General features: G+C 47.2%; 1 protein-coding gene across 1 annotated transcript; it reads left to right on the top strand.

Annotated features, from left to right (window-relative positions):
* The first annotated feature begins 6,572 nt into the window (after window positions 1–6,572).
* Window positions 6,573–10,041, top strand: LOC109768174 (uncharacterized). The gene is made up of 6 exons (XM_020326907.4): window positions 6,573–6,905; window positions 6,996–7,128; window positions 7,250–7,353; window positions 8,337–8,508; window positions 8,602–8,742; window positions 8,820–10,041. Exons 1-6 carry the CDS (start codon window positions 6,832–6,834, stop codon window positions 9,732–9,734), a joined length of 1,539 nt encoding a protein of 512 aa, XP_020182496.3. The 5' UTR covers window positions 6,573–6,831; the 3' UTR covers window positions 9,735–10,041.
* Window positions 10,042–17,127: the final 7,086 nt, after the last annotated feature.

The following is a 17,127-nucleotide window of genomic DNA, read 5'->3' as shown; positions in this document are numbered from 1 at the left end:
TCATTAGCTTCCTCACTAATTGGTGTAGGAATCACTTGAATCAATTTCTGTGATGGACTACTTTCCAACTCGGGAGAAGGTACAATTACCTCATCAAGTTCTACTTTCCTCCCACTCACTTCTTTCGAGAGAAACTCCTTCTCTAGAAAGGATCCATTCTTAGCAACGAATACCTTGCCTTCAGATCTGCGATAGAAGGTGTATCCAACAGTTTCCTTTGGGTATCCTATGAAGAAACATTTCTCTGATTTGGGTTCGAGCTTATCAGGTTGAAGCTTTTTCACATAAGCATTGCAGCCCCAAACTTTAAGAAACGATAACTTGGGTTTCTTGCCGAACCACAGTTCATATGGTGTCGTCTCAACGGATTTAGATGGTGCCCTATTTAACGTGAATGCAGCCGTCTCTAAAGCATAACCCCAAAATGATAGCGGTAAATCAGTAAGAGACATCATAGATCGCACCATATCTAATAAAGTTTGATTACGACGTTCGGACACACCATTACCCTGTGGTGTTCCAGGTGGCATAAGTTGCGAAACTATTCCGCATTGTTTCAAATGAAGACCAAACTCGTAACTCAAATATTCACCTCCACGATCAGATCGTAGAAACTTTATTTTCTTGTTACGATGATTTTCCACTTCACTCTGAAATTCTTTCAACTTTTCAAATGTTTCAGACTTATGTTTCATCAAGTAGATATACCCATATCTGCTCAAATCATCTGTGAAGGTTAGAAAATAACGATACCCGCCGCGAGCATCAACACTCATCGGAACGCATACATCAGTATGTATTATTTCCAGTAAGTCTGTTGCTCGCTCCATTGTTCCGGAGAACGGAGTCTTAGTCATCTTGCCCATGAGGCATGGTTCGCAAGCATCAAGTGATTCATAATCAAGTGATTCCAAAAGCCCATGAGCAAGGAGTTTCTTCATGCGCTTTACACCAATATGACCTAAACGGCAGTGCCACAAATAAGTTGCACTATCATTATTAAACTTATATCTTTTGGCTTCAATACTATGAATATGTGTATCACTACTATCGAGATTGAATAAAAATAGACCACTCATCAAGGATGCATGACCATAAAAGATATTACTCATATAAATAGAACAACCATTATTCTCTGATTTAAATGAATAACCGTCTCGCATCAAACAAGATCTAAATATAATGTTCATGCTCAACGCTGGCACCAAATAACTATTATTCAGGTCTAAAACTAATCCCAAAGGTAGATGTAGAGGTAGCGTGCCGACCGCGATCACATCGACTTTGGAACCATTTCCCACGCGCGTCGTCACCTTGTCCTTAGCCAATCTTCGCTTAATCGGTAGCCCCTGTTTCGAGTTGCAAATATGAGCAACAGAACCAGTATCAAATACCCAGGAGCTACTACGAGCATTAGTAAGGTACACATCAATAACATGTATATCAAATATACCTTTCACTTTGACATCCTTCTTATCCGCCAAATACTTGGGGCAGTTCCGCTTCCAGTGACCAGTCCCTTTGTAGTAGAAGCACTCAGTCTCAGGCTTCGGTCCAGACTTGGGCTTCTTCACTTGAGCAGCAACTTGTTTGCTGTTCTTCTTGAAGTTCTCCTTCTTCCCTTTGCCCTTCTTCTTGAAACTAGTGGTCTTGTTAACTATCAACGCTTGATGCTCCTTCTTGATTTCTACCTCCGCGGCCTTTAGCATTGCGAAGAGCTCGGGAATTGTCTTATCCACCCCTTGCATATTATAGTTCATCACGAAGCTTTTGTAGCTTGGTGGCAGTGATCGAAGAACCCTGTCAATGACACTATCAACTGGAAGATTAACTCCCAGCTGAGTCAAGTGATTGTGGTACCCAGACATTCTGAGTATATGTTCACTGACAGAACTATTCTCCTCCATTTTGTAGTTGTAGAACTTATTGGAGACTTCATATCTCTCAATCCGGGCATTTGCTTGAAATATTAACTTCAACTCCTGGAACATCTCATATGCTCCATGACGTTCAAAACGTCGTTGAAGTCCCGGTTCTAAGCCGTAAAGCATGGCACACTGAACTATCGAGTAGTCATCGGCTTTGCTGTGCCAGACGTTCATAACGTCCGGAGTTGCTCCTACAGCGGGTTTGGCACCTAGCGGTGCTTCCAGGACGTAATTCTTTTGTGCAGCAATGAGGATAATCCTCAAGTTATGGACCCAGTCCGTGTAGTTGCTACCATCATCTTTCAACTTAGCTTTCTCAAGGAACGCATTAAAATTCAACGGAACAGTAGCACAGGCCATTTATCTACAACAACATAGACATGCAAAATACTATCAGTTACTAAGTTCATGATAAATTAAAGTTCAATTAATCATATCACTTAAGAACTCCCACTTAGATAGACATCCCTCTAATCATCTAAGTGATCACGTGATCCATATCAACTAAACCATGTCTGATCATCACGTGAGATGGAATAGTTTTCAATGGTGAACATCACTATGTTGATCATATCTACTATATGATTCATGCTCGACCTTTCGGTCTCAGTGTTCCGAGGCCATATCTGCATATGCTAGGCTCGTCAAGTTTAACCCGAGTATTCCGCGTGTGCAAAACTGGCTTGCACCCATTGTATGTGAACATAGAGCTTATCACACCCGATCACCATGTGGTGTCTCGGCACGACGAACTGTAGCAACGGTGCATACTCAGGGAGAACACTTGTACCTTGAAATTTAGTGAGAGATCATCTTATAATGCTACCGCCGTACTAAATAAAATAAGATACATAAAAATATAAATATCACATGCAATCAAATAAGTGATATGATATGGCCATCGTCATCTTGTGCCTTTGATCTCCATCTCCAAAGCACCGTCATGATCACCATCCTCACCAGCTTGACTCCTTGATCTCCATCAAAGCATCGTTGTCGTCTCGCCAACTATTGCTTCTACGACTATCGCTATCGCTTAGTGATAAAGTAAAGCAATTACATGGCGATTGCATTTCATACAATAAAGTGAAAACCATATGGCTCCTGCCAGTTGCCGATAACTGTTACAAAAAAGATCATCTCATACAACAAATTATATATCATCACGTCTTGACCATATCACATCACAGCAAGCCCTGCAAAAACAAGTTAGACGTCCTCTACTTTGTTGTTGCAAGTTTTACGTGGCTGCTACGGGCTTCTAGCAAGAACCGTTCTTACCTACGCATCAAAACCACAAAGATTTTTCATCAAGTGTGCTGTTTTAACCTTCAACAAGGACCGGGCGTAGTCAAACTCGATTCAACTAAAGCTGGAGAAACAGACACCCACTAGCCACCTGTGTGCGGAGCACATTGGTAGAACCAGTCTCATGAACGCGGTCATGTAATGTCGGTCTGGGCCACTTCATCCAACAATACCACCGAATCAAAGTTGACATGCTGGTAAGCAGTATGACTATTATCGCCCACAACTCTTTGTGTTCTACTCGTGCATATAACATCTACGCATAGACCTGGTTCGGATGCCACTGTTGGGAAACGTAGTATTTCAAAAAGTTTTCCTACGATCACGCAAGATCTATCTAGGAGAAGCATAGCAACGAGCAGGGAGAGTGTCCACGTACCCTCGTAGACCAATAGCGGAAGCGTTTAGTAACGCGGTTGATGTAGTCGAACGTCTTCGGATCCAACCGATCCAAGTACCGAACGCAAGGCACCCCCACGATCTGCACACGTTCAACTCAGTGACGTCCCTCAAACTCTTGATCCAGTTGAGGCCGAGGGAGAGTTTCGTCAGCACGACGGCGTGGTGATGGTGATGATGAATTTACCGACGCAGGGCTTCGCCTAAGCACTACGACAATATGAACGAGGTGGAAAACTGTGGAGGGGGGCACCGCACACGGCTAAAGATCAACTTGTGTGTCTATGGGGTGCCCCCCTCCCCCGTATATAAAGGAGGGGAGGAGGAGGCTGGCCGGCCCTAAGGGGCGCGCCCAAGGGGGGGAATCCTACTCCAAGTAGGAATCGCCCCCCCCCCTTTCCTAGTCCAAATGTCCAAGTAGGAGAAGAAGGAAGGAGAGGGAGAGGGAGAGGGAAAGAGGGGCCGCGCCCCCTCCCCTAGTCCTATTCAGACTCCCCTTGGGCGCGCGCGCCACCTCCTGGCTGCTGCCCTCTCACTCCCCTAAGGCCCACTAAGGCCCATTACTTCCCCGGGGGGTTCCAGTAACCCCTCCAGCACTCCGGTTTTATCCGAAACTACCCGTAACACTTCCGGTGTCCGAATAACATGGTCTGATATATCAATCTTTATGTCTCGACCATTTCGAGACTCCTCGTCATGCCCGTGATCTCATCCGGGACTCCGAACAACCTTCGGTACATCAAATTGCATAACTCATAATACAAATCTTCATCGAACGTTAAGCGTGCGGACCCTACGGGTTCGAGAACTATGTAGACATGACCGAGACACATCTCCAGTCAATAACCAATAGCGGAACCTGGATGCTCATATTGGCTCCTACATATTCTACGAAGATCTTTATCGTCAAACCGCATAACAACATACGTTGTTCCGTTTGTCATCGGTATGTTACTTGCCCGAGATTCGATCGTCGGTATCACCAGACATAGTTCAATCTCGTTACCGGAAAGTCTCTTTACTCGTTCCGTAATGCATCATCCCGTGACTAACTCATTACTCACATTGCTTGCAAGGCTTATAGTGATGAGCATTACCGAGAGGGTCCAGAGATACCTCTCCGACAATCAGAGTGACAAATCCTAATCTAGATCTATGCCAACTCAACAAACACCATCGGAGACACCTGTAGAGCATCTTTATAATCACCCAGTTACGTTGTGATGTTTGATAGCACACTAAGTGTTCCTCCGGTATTCGGGAGTTGCATAATCTCATAGTCATAGGAACTTGTATAAGTCATGAAGAAAGCAATAGCAATAAACAAAACGATCATAGTGCTAAGCTAACGGATGGGTCTTGTCCATCACATCATTCTCTAATAATGTGATCCCGTTCATCAAATGACAACACATGTCTATGGCTAGGAAACTTAACCATCTTTGATTAACGAGCTAGTCTAGTAGAGGCATACTAGGGACACTCTGTTTGTCTATGTATTCACACATGTACTAAGTTTCCGATTAATATAATTCTAGCATGAATAATAAACATTTATCATGATATAAGGAAATATAAATAACAACTTTATTATTGGCTCTAGGACATATTTCCTTCACCCGCCACGTTCCTCATCCACCCGGATTTGGGCCTCTCTTGTCGTCGCCGGTGCATAAATCAACAGATACACGATCCTCGCTGTTGGCGCCGGATTGGACGCATCCGGTTGTTCTTCGGATTTGACGCAAATGGATGGGGTGAGTGCTTGTTTCTACGGCTCTTCTTCGGATTCGTCAATTTGTAGAGTATTGTTTACTCAAAATTGTGTGTAGGATGGATACAAGATTTGGTATTGGGAAGAAGAATGCATCGATCTATTGATAATGAAAAATTTGATAGATGCTCATGCACTACTTGCTAGAGTAGAGACTAGAGATGGGAAAATACACAGGAGCTCCTGGGTGCTCCACACCTCTATAATAATATTAAATATAAAAAATACCAAAAAATCAATTATTATTTTTGAAATTTGAGGATATCAAACTGGGTTCCCAATCTACTCACGTGGGAAGTTTTGTGAAAAAATACCAGAAAACGTATCCTTGGTGAAGGAAATACTATCCGAACAAAAATCCATCCAAAACAGTTTGTGTCTATTCATAGGAATTTTTTTTTCTTTCTTGCCACAAATATGATTCCTGGTATTTTTCACGAAAATTCACGTGAAAGTAGATTGAACATCCAAGTTTGATATCCCAAAATCCCAGCTTTTTTCAAATTTCTTGGTATTTTTTTGAACTTAATGTTCATATAGGGGGTGGATCACCCGGATGCTACAAATCCGCTTCCAGAGAGATGAGACTAGAGACGAAATAATGTCAAAATGTGCAGAAACCAAGAAGAAAGAAGTGTGCAAGCTCCACAAGCCAATTAACAAAATCAACAATGTTGAAATTGAAGACATAGAGATTACTAGAAATCCAACTAGTGGGAGCAGTTATGGGAGTTGGATTTCTAGTAAGTGTGTATTTTTTTTCTTGTGATTTTTTTATCAGTTCCCTTAGCAAAGAATTGGCAAGTTATGTACTTCGGCATATCAAGATGTCGTTTAATAAAATAAAGAAATAGTTAAGTTTATATTAGAGGCCGAAAATGAAATGAACTTGAGCAAAAGGAAATTTGCTCCGCTAAATTTAGGAGACTAGTTAGGTCCGGCTAAAACTTAATGAAGTAAAAATACTCCACTAAGATTTCGTCGATGGTCTATTTTTTGGGTTCCGCTAGAGATGCTCTTAGTAAGTCAAAAGTGGACCGAATAAACGCCAAAACATGAAAAATTGTTTGGTCAAACGGATTAATAACTAACTTATAATAATCTTATTAACACACCGAAACGTACTACTACTTGAGAGTTGAGACGGAATCATAGTTTTCTTTGGAGCGAAGCAAAGTCCCAGACAACAAAGCCACCCAACCCGATCGCTCATCCACGTGTCCGGACGGACGGTCGAGATTCTCCTCGCGGTGGAGCAGGTGGATCCAGGCAGGGCTCTACGCGCACACGCGCACACGGGCCACGGCACACCCCCCTCACCCCTCCCTCACCATCGCTCGTCTCCTTGCTCTGGCCGTCGCTCGTTAGATTAGATCGAAACCCCACCCACGCGCCAGCCGCGTCCTCCACTCGATTACCCACATGTCGATGCTGGAAGCCTTCTTCGGCAAGGGCGCCGGCGGCGGCGGCGGCGGCGGCTTCCGCGCCGCCAAGTGGTACGCTTTCTTCCCTGGGAGCTGAGTTCTTGCTCAGATTTCGATTCGATCCGTTTCCTGATCTGCTGCGGGGGTGGTGAAAAAACGCAGCAAGACGCTGCTCAAGCTGTCCATCCCGCGGATAAAGCTGCTGCGGAACCGCCGGGAGCTGCAGCTGCGCCAGATGCGCCGGGACATCGCCAAGCTCCTCGAGGCCGGCCAGGAAGCCACCGCCAGAATCAGGGTACGCTTACTGTGGGCTTGCTTATGGGGCAGCAGAGGGGGATTAGGTTCTTGGACTTTGGGGGTGGGGGTGGGGGTGGGGATTGATGATTAATCGCTTCTTCTCTGTGGTGTGGTCGCAGGTGGAGCACATCATCCGGGAGGAGAACATGATGGCGGCGCAGGAGATCCTGGAGCTCTTCTGCGAGCTCGTCGCCGTTCGCCTGCCCGTCATAGAGGCCCAAAAGTTTGTCACCTGCCCTGTCCTCTTCTTATTCAGTAACCATATGTGCTAAGCGTTTGTAGATTACTCTGTGTCAGATCTTTATTTTTCTGTAATAGTGAGACGATGCATTGTAGTACTTCTTTGGGTCTCCATCTGTCTAGACTAGACAGAATTCCCTGGGTGGAGGCACCCGCTAAATTATCCTTCATATGCCCTTAATCAATTTGTTGTTGAAAGTGTATCCTCTCAAATGTGGTTGTTCTACGGTTTTCATAGGCTTGCAGCTAAATTGGTTGTCCCAACCTGTTAAATTCCTTTCCTGCTTCAGGGAATGCCCTATAGATCTCAAAGAGGCAATATCTAGCACCTGTTTTGCTGCTCCTAGGTGTTCAGATTTGCCTCAACTCATGCAAGTCCAAGTGATGTTTGTGACTAAATAATGACTTCTTTTTTCTTGGCATACTCAACTTATAGCTCTCTCTAGTCCCAGAGTTCGCCCAAGTCTGTTGTTAGTGCTCACTTGCTTTTGCAGTTGAATGATGGATGTGGCATGTGATGAATGCCATTGCTATTCAATTTAAAACCTGGCTTTCTTCCCAAAAAAAGCGCATGTGCCCATTTGTTTGAAAATGTAATGAAATGCATAATTTTAGTTCGTCTCTGTAACAGATTATGTCAGATCTTTGTTTTTATGTAAATAGCGAGACTGATGCATATCCGGTGGCCAGTAAGCATCAGATTGTTGCCTCCTTTTGACCTTCTCCAAACCGAAGGAAAGACCTGGTTTTATATGCATACTGCTGTTTGTGCAGTGTAGTTCTTTGGGTCTCCATCTGTCTAGACTGAATTCCCTGGGTGGAGGCACAGAAATAAATTATCCTTCATATATCCTTAATCAATTTGTTGGTGAAGTGTATCCTCTCAAATGTGGTGGTTATACAGTTTCCATAGGCTTGCGGCTAAATTTGTTGTCCTAACCTGTTAAATTTCTTTTCCTGCTTCAGGGAATGCCCTATAGATCTCAAAGAGGCAATATCCAGCATCTGTTTTGCTGCTCCTAGGTGTTCAGATTTGCCTGAACTGATGCAAGTCCAAATGATGTTTGCAACTAAATATGGGAAGGAGTTTGTTGCTGCAGCTGCAGAACTTATGCCGGATTCTGGGGTCAACCGTCAGGTCATATGCCAACTTCCATGATAAGAAGTAATCTATTTATGTTACTTAACCATTGGATTGATGCTGACACGATTCGAATCAATACCTATGCAGATAATTGAACTACTTTCAATCCGTCCTCCTCCAGTAGATATAAAGATGAAACTGCTGAAGGAGATTGCTGAGGAACATGAGATCGACTGGGATCCATCAGAAACAGAGACAGAATATCTTAAACCCCATGAAGATCTATTGGTTAGTGTTTACATACAAGAAACTATGGCTGGTTCATTATTTTGAATCTCACCTTGTAACATGTTTCCTTTCATTAGAATGGACCAACCTACTTCAGTGGTTCAACACTGCCACTTCCAAAGGAGAAACACGAGGAACCAGTAGCTGCAACTGCCGCTGACGAACCTGGTGAAGATTATCAATCTGATGGCGGCTTTGACTCACTGGATTTGCCTGAAGTCCCAAAAGCAGCAATTCGTCCAGCTTCTGGTACTCAATCAACCCCAGATATTGGTCCACATGTGCAAAGCTCACAGTCGGCTGCTCATGATTTCCCAAACCCACCTGACTTGGAAGAGAATCCAACAGCTGATGCTGCTTTATATAATTATCTGAAAAGTTCAGAACCCCCAGTTTCTCCACAATTTGCTCAGCCAAGGATGCCAGCTTTGCCAGATGAAAAGAAGCAATTTGTTCCTTTTGTCTCTCCCCCACCATTTGCTTCTGCTTCTTCTATGGAGAGAAGTGACTCGATTCCCTTAAATTCTCCTCAAGTGAAGCCAACAGAGCAAGAATTCTTCACAAGGTCAGTTGATGAAGTGACTGCTCCCCAAACACCCAAAGATTTCAACATGTTCTCGAAGCGTCCAGAACAGGTGCATTCGATCTCTCCTATAGAGAGCGGGGAAAATATTGATATGGATGGCGTGGTTTCAGCTGCCCAAACAGCTGCTGATTCAGCAGAGCGAGCTGCATCGGCAGCACGTGCTGCTGCAAACCTTGCAAAACTGTGCATTGCCGATCTAAAGAAGAACACTAGGGTTTATGAGAGCCACAGTGATGGTAGCCAAAAGGAAAGTCATCATCAAACTGAGCAGAAACCGGTATTTGATCATCAGGACTCTTTTTCCAATGACTTTGAGGGTTATGCGCCATCTCATGTGCCTCAGAGATCAACATCGTTGGAGGACGATCCATTCTCCTACCCCAACCTCTTCTCAGCGAAGCCTTGAGTTCTAGTTATCTGCAAATTAGTCGTTGAGCCTGGTTTGAAGTCATTGCGGCCACATTGTTTGTGAAGCCTTGTTTGGTCCCCCAAGTGTTTGGGTGTTTCTTGGAGAATTCTGTGTATGCTGAGTTGATACAGAAAAAGAAGGGTGCAGCGGTTTTACCAGCACTGCCTTTGTTTATAATGTGTGAATTGTAAATGCGTGGATGTTGTATGACATTTGAAACTTGATACCTGTAGAGGAAAGAACAATCTGAACTCATCTAGTTAGATGTTCTTTAGATAAATATATTTTCCAATTGTAGTGATTATCATGATCTGAGTCTGGTGAAACTTTTATCTGGTAACTATTTCCTTCATTTTATTGCAATGTTAGTCATACTCGTGTTTTACTAACCTTTTTCGAGGCACTGGAAGCGAGGAACATATAGATGATGATCAAGTCTGTTTTCCTTCAATATCTCACTCACCTTGGGATGATTGATTGGAAGGGAACTGAAAATGGTTCAGTTTCTTCAAATATCTCACATTGGCTTGTTCATCCGGTTAGAAAACAGTTATAATACTAAGGGAAAGTAGTGGCTATACCCAAGATTGCTGCACCCCCGCTGCACCCACCTATCCAGCCGTTTGAAATCCTATAGATGTGTGCGCTGGCCTGTTGCGTGGCAGAACTTTTTCAAACCATTTGTTCTGATTACCTGTCTTACTTTCTATGCCCACATGAACACCGAAAGATTCCCTGCACATCTCTCTCTCCTCTCACCCGGTTTTACCACTCTCTCACACAAGCACTCTCTTCTGCATGCCCTCTCTCTCATAGGTCGCACTCTTTCACCTAAAAAACAAAAACCTCTCTCTGACACACAAGTTCTCTCTCTTGTTTAAAAATCTGGAGTAGAAAATGTAGAGTATGCATGTCTCTGATGGACTCTTTCTCTCACTTCTTTTAAAAAATACTCCCGTCTCTCTCTCACTTGTCTCTGACAAGTTCTCTCTCCTGAATTTCTCACTGGCACGTTCTCTCTCGGTAAAAAAATCTACACGCATTCTGTTGAGGATATAACTGTTAGAGTCACCCGCCCAGGAGGGGCCGGGTTACGTCAGAAGGATCATCACGTGAAGCCCAGTACCAAGCTTGAGGATGGCGGATTAGTAGTGGGCTTAAGACCCGGAGGCGGCTTAAGGCCCGTAGTGATAAACCGCCGTTATGGCAAGACTTGTACTGTAAGGCAAGAATAGTTAAGAGTCCGAGCCGGATACTGTATAAGCCGGCCGGGACTCTGAGAGCCGCAGGGCGTCAACCTCTCTATATAAAGGGACGACCCGGCGGCGGTTCAGGGAGAGAGACAACAGATCGAGAGCCAGGCATAGCGACTTAGCTCCCTGGTCATCGAAACCCTAAGTAATGCCACCTCAACTGGACGTAGGCTTTTACCTTCACCGTAAGGGGCCGAACCAGTATAACCCTCGTGTTCCTTGTCCCGCTTAACCCCTTTAAGCTTCCTAACTGCGATGGCTCCACGACCAAGTCCTTGCACGAGGACATCTGCCGTGACAATTCCACGACAGTTGGCGCCCACCGTGGGGCCAGCGCACGGTGGATTTGAGTTCTTGAAGGGCAGCTTCGAAGGGCTCAAGGGATACGCTGTGGGCCGGATGACCAAGAGTCGTCGCGGCAAGCTCTACATCGACGATGCAAACTGGGGCCCCGACGCCGGCTCAATCGAGTACGGGTACCGGGTCCCCTTCGGCGGAATCCATGTCTTCATTGGCAAGATTGGTGAGCCGGGCCCTGAGCCGGACCTCTGCGCCGATCTCGTCGAGACGGCTCAGCGTGCACGACCCGCCCGGGCTCTGCCTGCCTTGAAGCATGCTTTCGTGGGATGCGTTCATGAAGGACTCTCTGAGGGATCTGGATCTGGCGATGAGACGGCCGCTCGCTCTGATGACGAGTCATCCACAGAGGAGACCGACTCGTTATACCAACTTCAAGATGGCAGGCTCAGGGGTTGTTCCGATGGCGACAGTATTCCGGACCCCTTTGAGCCGCCAAGCCGGGTTGGAATCTTCATGGCTGGCGCACAACCTGTACAAAACCCCACCACCGGGGCAGGAAGCCCTGTGCCCTCGCCGGCTCAGGTGCTGATGGATCTCACAGACAAGATGACGGCCCTGTTAACCGCTACGGTCGCCCCGGCGGATCAAGCTCAGCATGACGCGGAGGTGACACAGTTAAAGTTGGATCTAGCAAAAGCCAAGGAGGATCTGGCGGCGGAAGGGATCAGGATGGCTGCAGAAAGGGCGGCTCTCGACGCCTAGACTCAGCTGATTCAGGCGCAGTCTTTCTGGCTCATGATGGATCAGAACGCGTCCAATGAGATCATGAGAAGGAGGCATCAGAAGGCCCAATCTCGACTCCCTCCGGTTTACGATCCTCGAAACCTTTTCAACACGCCTGGTGCAGGGCCCAGTAACCCGCCAGAGATCACGGCACCCGGGGCTGGAACGCCGGTTCAGCCGCAGGTGATGGGGCCTCCCCGCGTGAACACCACCCCGCCTCAGTACGTGCCAATACCACCGGGTCATTATGCCAACCCGTTGGAAAACATGGTCGCCGCTGCGGCGCGACTGGCGGCTCTCCCAATCAAGGGCGACTCTCCAACAGCGGTCGAAACCCGCCGGGTCAGAGAACTTCTTCAGACGGCTCTGGCGCAACAGGAGGCATATTCTTATAGCCGGGACAGGATTCATTCAACCCCTCGTCCAGGCCGGAGCCCGAGTTATAGCAGGCATATGGACTCAGCGACCGGCTCAAGCAATGTCCGACGCCGTGACTTGCTTCCTGGCCACGACCCGGTTCATAATGGAGCTTTTAACGCGGTAGACCAAGACAGAGCACGACAAGAGGCGGAACAGGCGGCTCAGTTGACGGCTTACCAGCCACTCCCGGCTCATCCGACGGATTCCATCGACGCGGGTATACCTGCGAGGACCGGAGGTGTTCCTTGTCTGGTGCCGGCTCTCCGTAACGAACGTCTGCCCAAGGATTTTAAGGGGCCTAGGAAGGTACCTAATTACACGGCTGATTTACAACCCGGAGCATGGATCGAGAGTTACGAGATGGCTATGGAGTTGCTGGAGGTCAGCGAAGCAGCAATGGCCAAGTACTTCACCATGATGTTAGATGGGACTGCCCGCACTTGGTTGAAAGGGCTGCCACCGAACTCTATCGGGTCTTGGGCTGAGCTAAAAGCCCGGTTCATCCAAAACTTCAAAGATACATGTAGGCAATCTATGTCAATTGTGGATTTGACTAACTGTAAGCAGCAGGAGGGTGAGTCTACAACCCATTGGGTCCGCCGGGTTAAAGAGATAATACATTCATCTGATAAGATGGATGCCGGCTCTGCAGTATTAATGTTGGAGCAGAATTGTCGTTTTGCGCCCCTGAAGATGAAGCTCGGGCGACTCAAGCGCGATTGCAATGATATGGGTACGCTGATGGCGGCTCTGGTCAAGTACGCCGACTCTGATAGTACCAAGGATCCCGCGTCAGATGATGAAAGGACGGGGAAGGGAAAACGGAATGGCAATGGCAAGGGCCCCCAGCATAACCCGGCGAACCAGGGAGGCAATAAGCGTAAGGCTGATGGCAGTATGGAGTTTGTGGCCAACACCAGTTCACAGGGTAACAACCACCGGCGTAAGGGGAGACCACCTCCCCGTGCCGGCGGGTCAGGCCTGACGCTTGAGCAGTTGTTGAATGAGCCTTGTCCAAGGCATGGCTCTAGGGAAAAGCCGGCCACTCATCTATGGAAGGACTGCGCAATCATGAAGGCCTTTAAAAATTCCAATGCTTTCAATAGCAACAGTGGCCCGGGCGGCGGCTCAGGCGCTGGCGGCTTTCATGGCCCGGGCGGCGGCTCAAATTCCAATTCTCAGAATGGTCAAGGGGGCTTTAATCAGCAGTCCAGCCAGGGTCATCAGCAGCAGCAGCAGGGGGGATACCAGACCAATCCAAAGCAGCTCAATGGTGGACAGTATCATGTGTTTACCACCAGTCTGTGCAAGCGAGATCAGAAGCTTCATAAAAGGGCTGTGAATGCTGTTGAGCCGGCGGTTCCGCGCTATTTAAGATGGTCTGAGTAGCCTATTGTGTGGAGTAGGGAAGATCACCCTCCCCGGGTTGATAATCCGGGTCACCTGGCCTTGGTGGTGGCTCCTTAGGTTGGGGGATATAAATTCACTAAAGTGCTCATGGACGGAGGCAGCAGCATCAACATCCTCTATTATGAGACCTTCCGTCGTATGTGGCTGATTGATAAGAACCTCAGCCAGTCCAATACTGTTTTCCACGGTGTGGTGCCTGGTAAGTCGGCATATCCAGTTGGTAAGATTGAGCTGGAAGTGGCTTTTGGAGATGAGTACAACTACAGGGCGGAAAAATTAACCTTTGAAGTGGTTAAGATAAGAAGTCCGTATCATGCTTTATTTGGGCGGCCTGCTTACGCCAAGTTCATGGCACGGCCGTGTTACGTGTATTTGCAGCTCAAGATGCCGGGTCACAATGGGACCATTACGGTTCATGGCAGCCGAAAGATAGCCTTGGAGTGTGAGGAAGGTGACGCGGCTTACGCTGAATCTGTTTGTGCGACAGAGGAGTTGAAGTTTTACAAGGACAATGTTGACCCGGCAGATATGACGTCTTTGAAAAAGCCGACCACGGAGCATGAGCCGGCAATGAAATTTAAGTCAGCTGATGAGACTAAACTTGTTGACTTTGTTCCAGGTGACTCATCTCAGCAGTTCAGCATCAGTGCCAATCTGGATCCGAAATAGGAAGGTGCGCTCATCGAGTTCATCCGTGAGAACAGGGACATTTTTGCATGAAAACCTTCCGACATGCCAGGTGTACCTAGAGAACTCGCTGAGCACACTCTCAATATTGATCCGAAATTTAAGCCGGTCAGGCAATTTCTTCGGCGGTTTAATGAGGAGAGGCAGAAAGCCATTGGTGAGGAGGTGGCCCGGCTCTTGGCGGCCGGGTTTATTGTTGAAGTTTTTCATCCAGAATGGTTAGCTAACCCGGTGCTCGTGCTCAAGAAAAACGGCACCTGGCGGATGTGTGTGGACTACACGGATCTAAACAAAGCTTGTCCGGCTGATCCTTTTGCTCTCCTCCGTATTGATCAAATTATTGATGCTACGGCGGGTTGTGAGCGCTTAAGTTTTTTGGATGCTTATTCTGGATACCATCAGATTAAAATGGCAGTTAAGGACCAGGAGAAGACGGCGTTCATCACTCCCTTTAGAGCCTTCTGTTATGTGTCTATGCCTTTTGGGCTCAAGAGTGCACAGGCGACTTACCAGCGTTGTGTGCAGAATTGTCTTCATAACCAGATTGGGCGCAATGTTCATGCCTATGTGGATGATATCGTGGTTAAATCCAGGGAGAAGGAGACCCTGGTAGATGATCTTAGGGAAACCTTTGATAATCTTCGGGTTTACCAGATGATGCTTAACCCGGCCAAGTGTGTTTTTGGTGTTCCCGCAGGCAAGCTCTTGGGTTTTCTAGTTTCTCACCGAGGCATTGAAGCTAACCCGGAAAAGATCAAGGCAATCACCTCTCTGGCTAAGCCGGCGTGCATAAACGACGTCCAGCGTCTGGCGGGCCGCATCGCTGCTTTGAGCCGATTTATAAGCCGTTTGGGGGAAAAGGCCATGCCATTGTATCAGTTGATGAAGAAAACATATGACTTTGTCTGGAATGATGCTGCTAATGCTGCTTTTGAGGATTTGAAGAGACAGCTGGCTGAGCCCCCAGTTCTTGCTGCTCCTGTTGACAAGGAGCCCTTATTGCTGTATGTAGCCGCTAACACACGAGCCGTCAGTGTGGCTGTGGTGGTGGAGCGCAAGGAAGAGGATAAAGAGTATCCGGTTCAGCGGCCGGTTTACTACGCCAGCGAAGTACTCATTGAGTCCAAACAACAGTATCCACATTGGCAAAAGCTGGTTTATGGTATTCATGGCAAGCCGGAAGCTTAAGCATTATTTCCAGGGTCACCCTATCACTGTGGTTAGCTCCGCTCCCCTGGGAGATATCATCCAAAACAGAGAAGCCACAGGAAGAGTGGCTAAGTGGGCTATAGAACTTGGGCCTCATGGTCTGAAATACGTGCCACGCACTGCTATCAAATCTCAAGCATTGGTGGATTTCATCAACGATTGGACAGAGCTGCAGGTGCCTGAAGAGAAACCGGATAATACATACTGGACTATTCACTTCGACGGGTCAAGGCAATTGGAGGGCTCGGGGGCTGGAGTTGTGTTAGCTTCCCCTCGAGGTGACAAGTTTTGCTATGTGCTACGGTTGATGTTTCCCTGTACTAACAATGCGGCTGAGTACGAGGCCTTGCTCCATGGTCTTCGGATGGCTAAGGAGATGAGCTTGAGCCAGGTAAGGTGCTTTGGCAACTCAGATTTAGTGGCTCAACAAGTGTCAGGCAAGTGGGATTCCAAGGACCCTCTCATGGCGGCTTATCGCCGCGAAGTTGATGCCATTGCTGGACACTTTCGGGGTTACCAAGTAGAGCACATCGATCGCAGGAAGAACGAGGCGGCTGATGCATTAAGCCGGCCGGGCTCTCAGCGAAAGCCGGTGCCGCCTAATACTTTCTTGGACATTTTGCATAACCCTTCTGTTAAGTTGCCTACAGAGGAAGACCTGGCTGTCCCTGACCCGGAGGCACAGTTGGTGGCGGCTCTCCACATTACCCCAGACTGGACAGTACCATACTTGGCTTACATGACCCGGGGGGAATTGCCTGAGGATGAAACTTTGGCCAGACAAATAACCCGGCGGTCTAAGTCAATGATAATTATCAATGGTGAGCTGCATCGTCGCAGTGTCACTGGAACTTTCCAGCGTTGTGTTTCCCCTGCGGAAGGTCAAGAAATTTTACGTGAAATTCATGAGGGGGATTATGGCCATCATGCTGGCTCAAAGTCCCTTGTGGCCAAGGCTTTTCGTCATGGTTTTTATTGGCTGACGGCTCATGCTGATGCAGAGGATTTGGTCAGTAAATGTGACGGTTGCCAGAGGTTCTCGCGACGGTCTCATGTGCCGGCTCAGGAATTGAGGATGATTCCAATCACTTGGCCATTTGCGGTCTGGGGGTTGGATATGGTTGGGCCTTTTAAAAGATCCAAGGACAAGAAGACCCACCTCTTGGTGGCAGTCGACAAGTTCACAAAGTGGGTTGAAGCAGAGCCAGTTAGTAAGTGTGATGCAGCCACAGCGGTTCAGTTCATGAAGAGGGTGATATTTCGCTTTGGTTTTCCACATAGCATTATAACTGACAATGGTACTAATCTGTCTAAAGGCGCCATGGAGG

Source organism: Aegilops tauschii, chromosome 3 (assembly GCF_002575655.3).
Source record: "Aegilops tauschii subsp. strangulata cultivar AL8/78 chromosome 3, Aet v6.0, whole genome shotgun sequence".
In the NCBI taxonomy this organism is placed as follows: Eukaryota; Viridiplantae; Streptophyta; class Magnoliopsida; order Poales; family Poaceae; genus Aegilops; species Aegilops tauschii.
The sequence above is the reverse complement of the archived record's forward strand: the minus strand, read 5'-3'. Positions and strand labels throughout refer to the sequence as shown.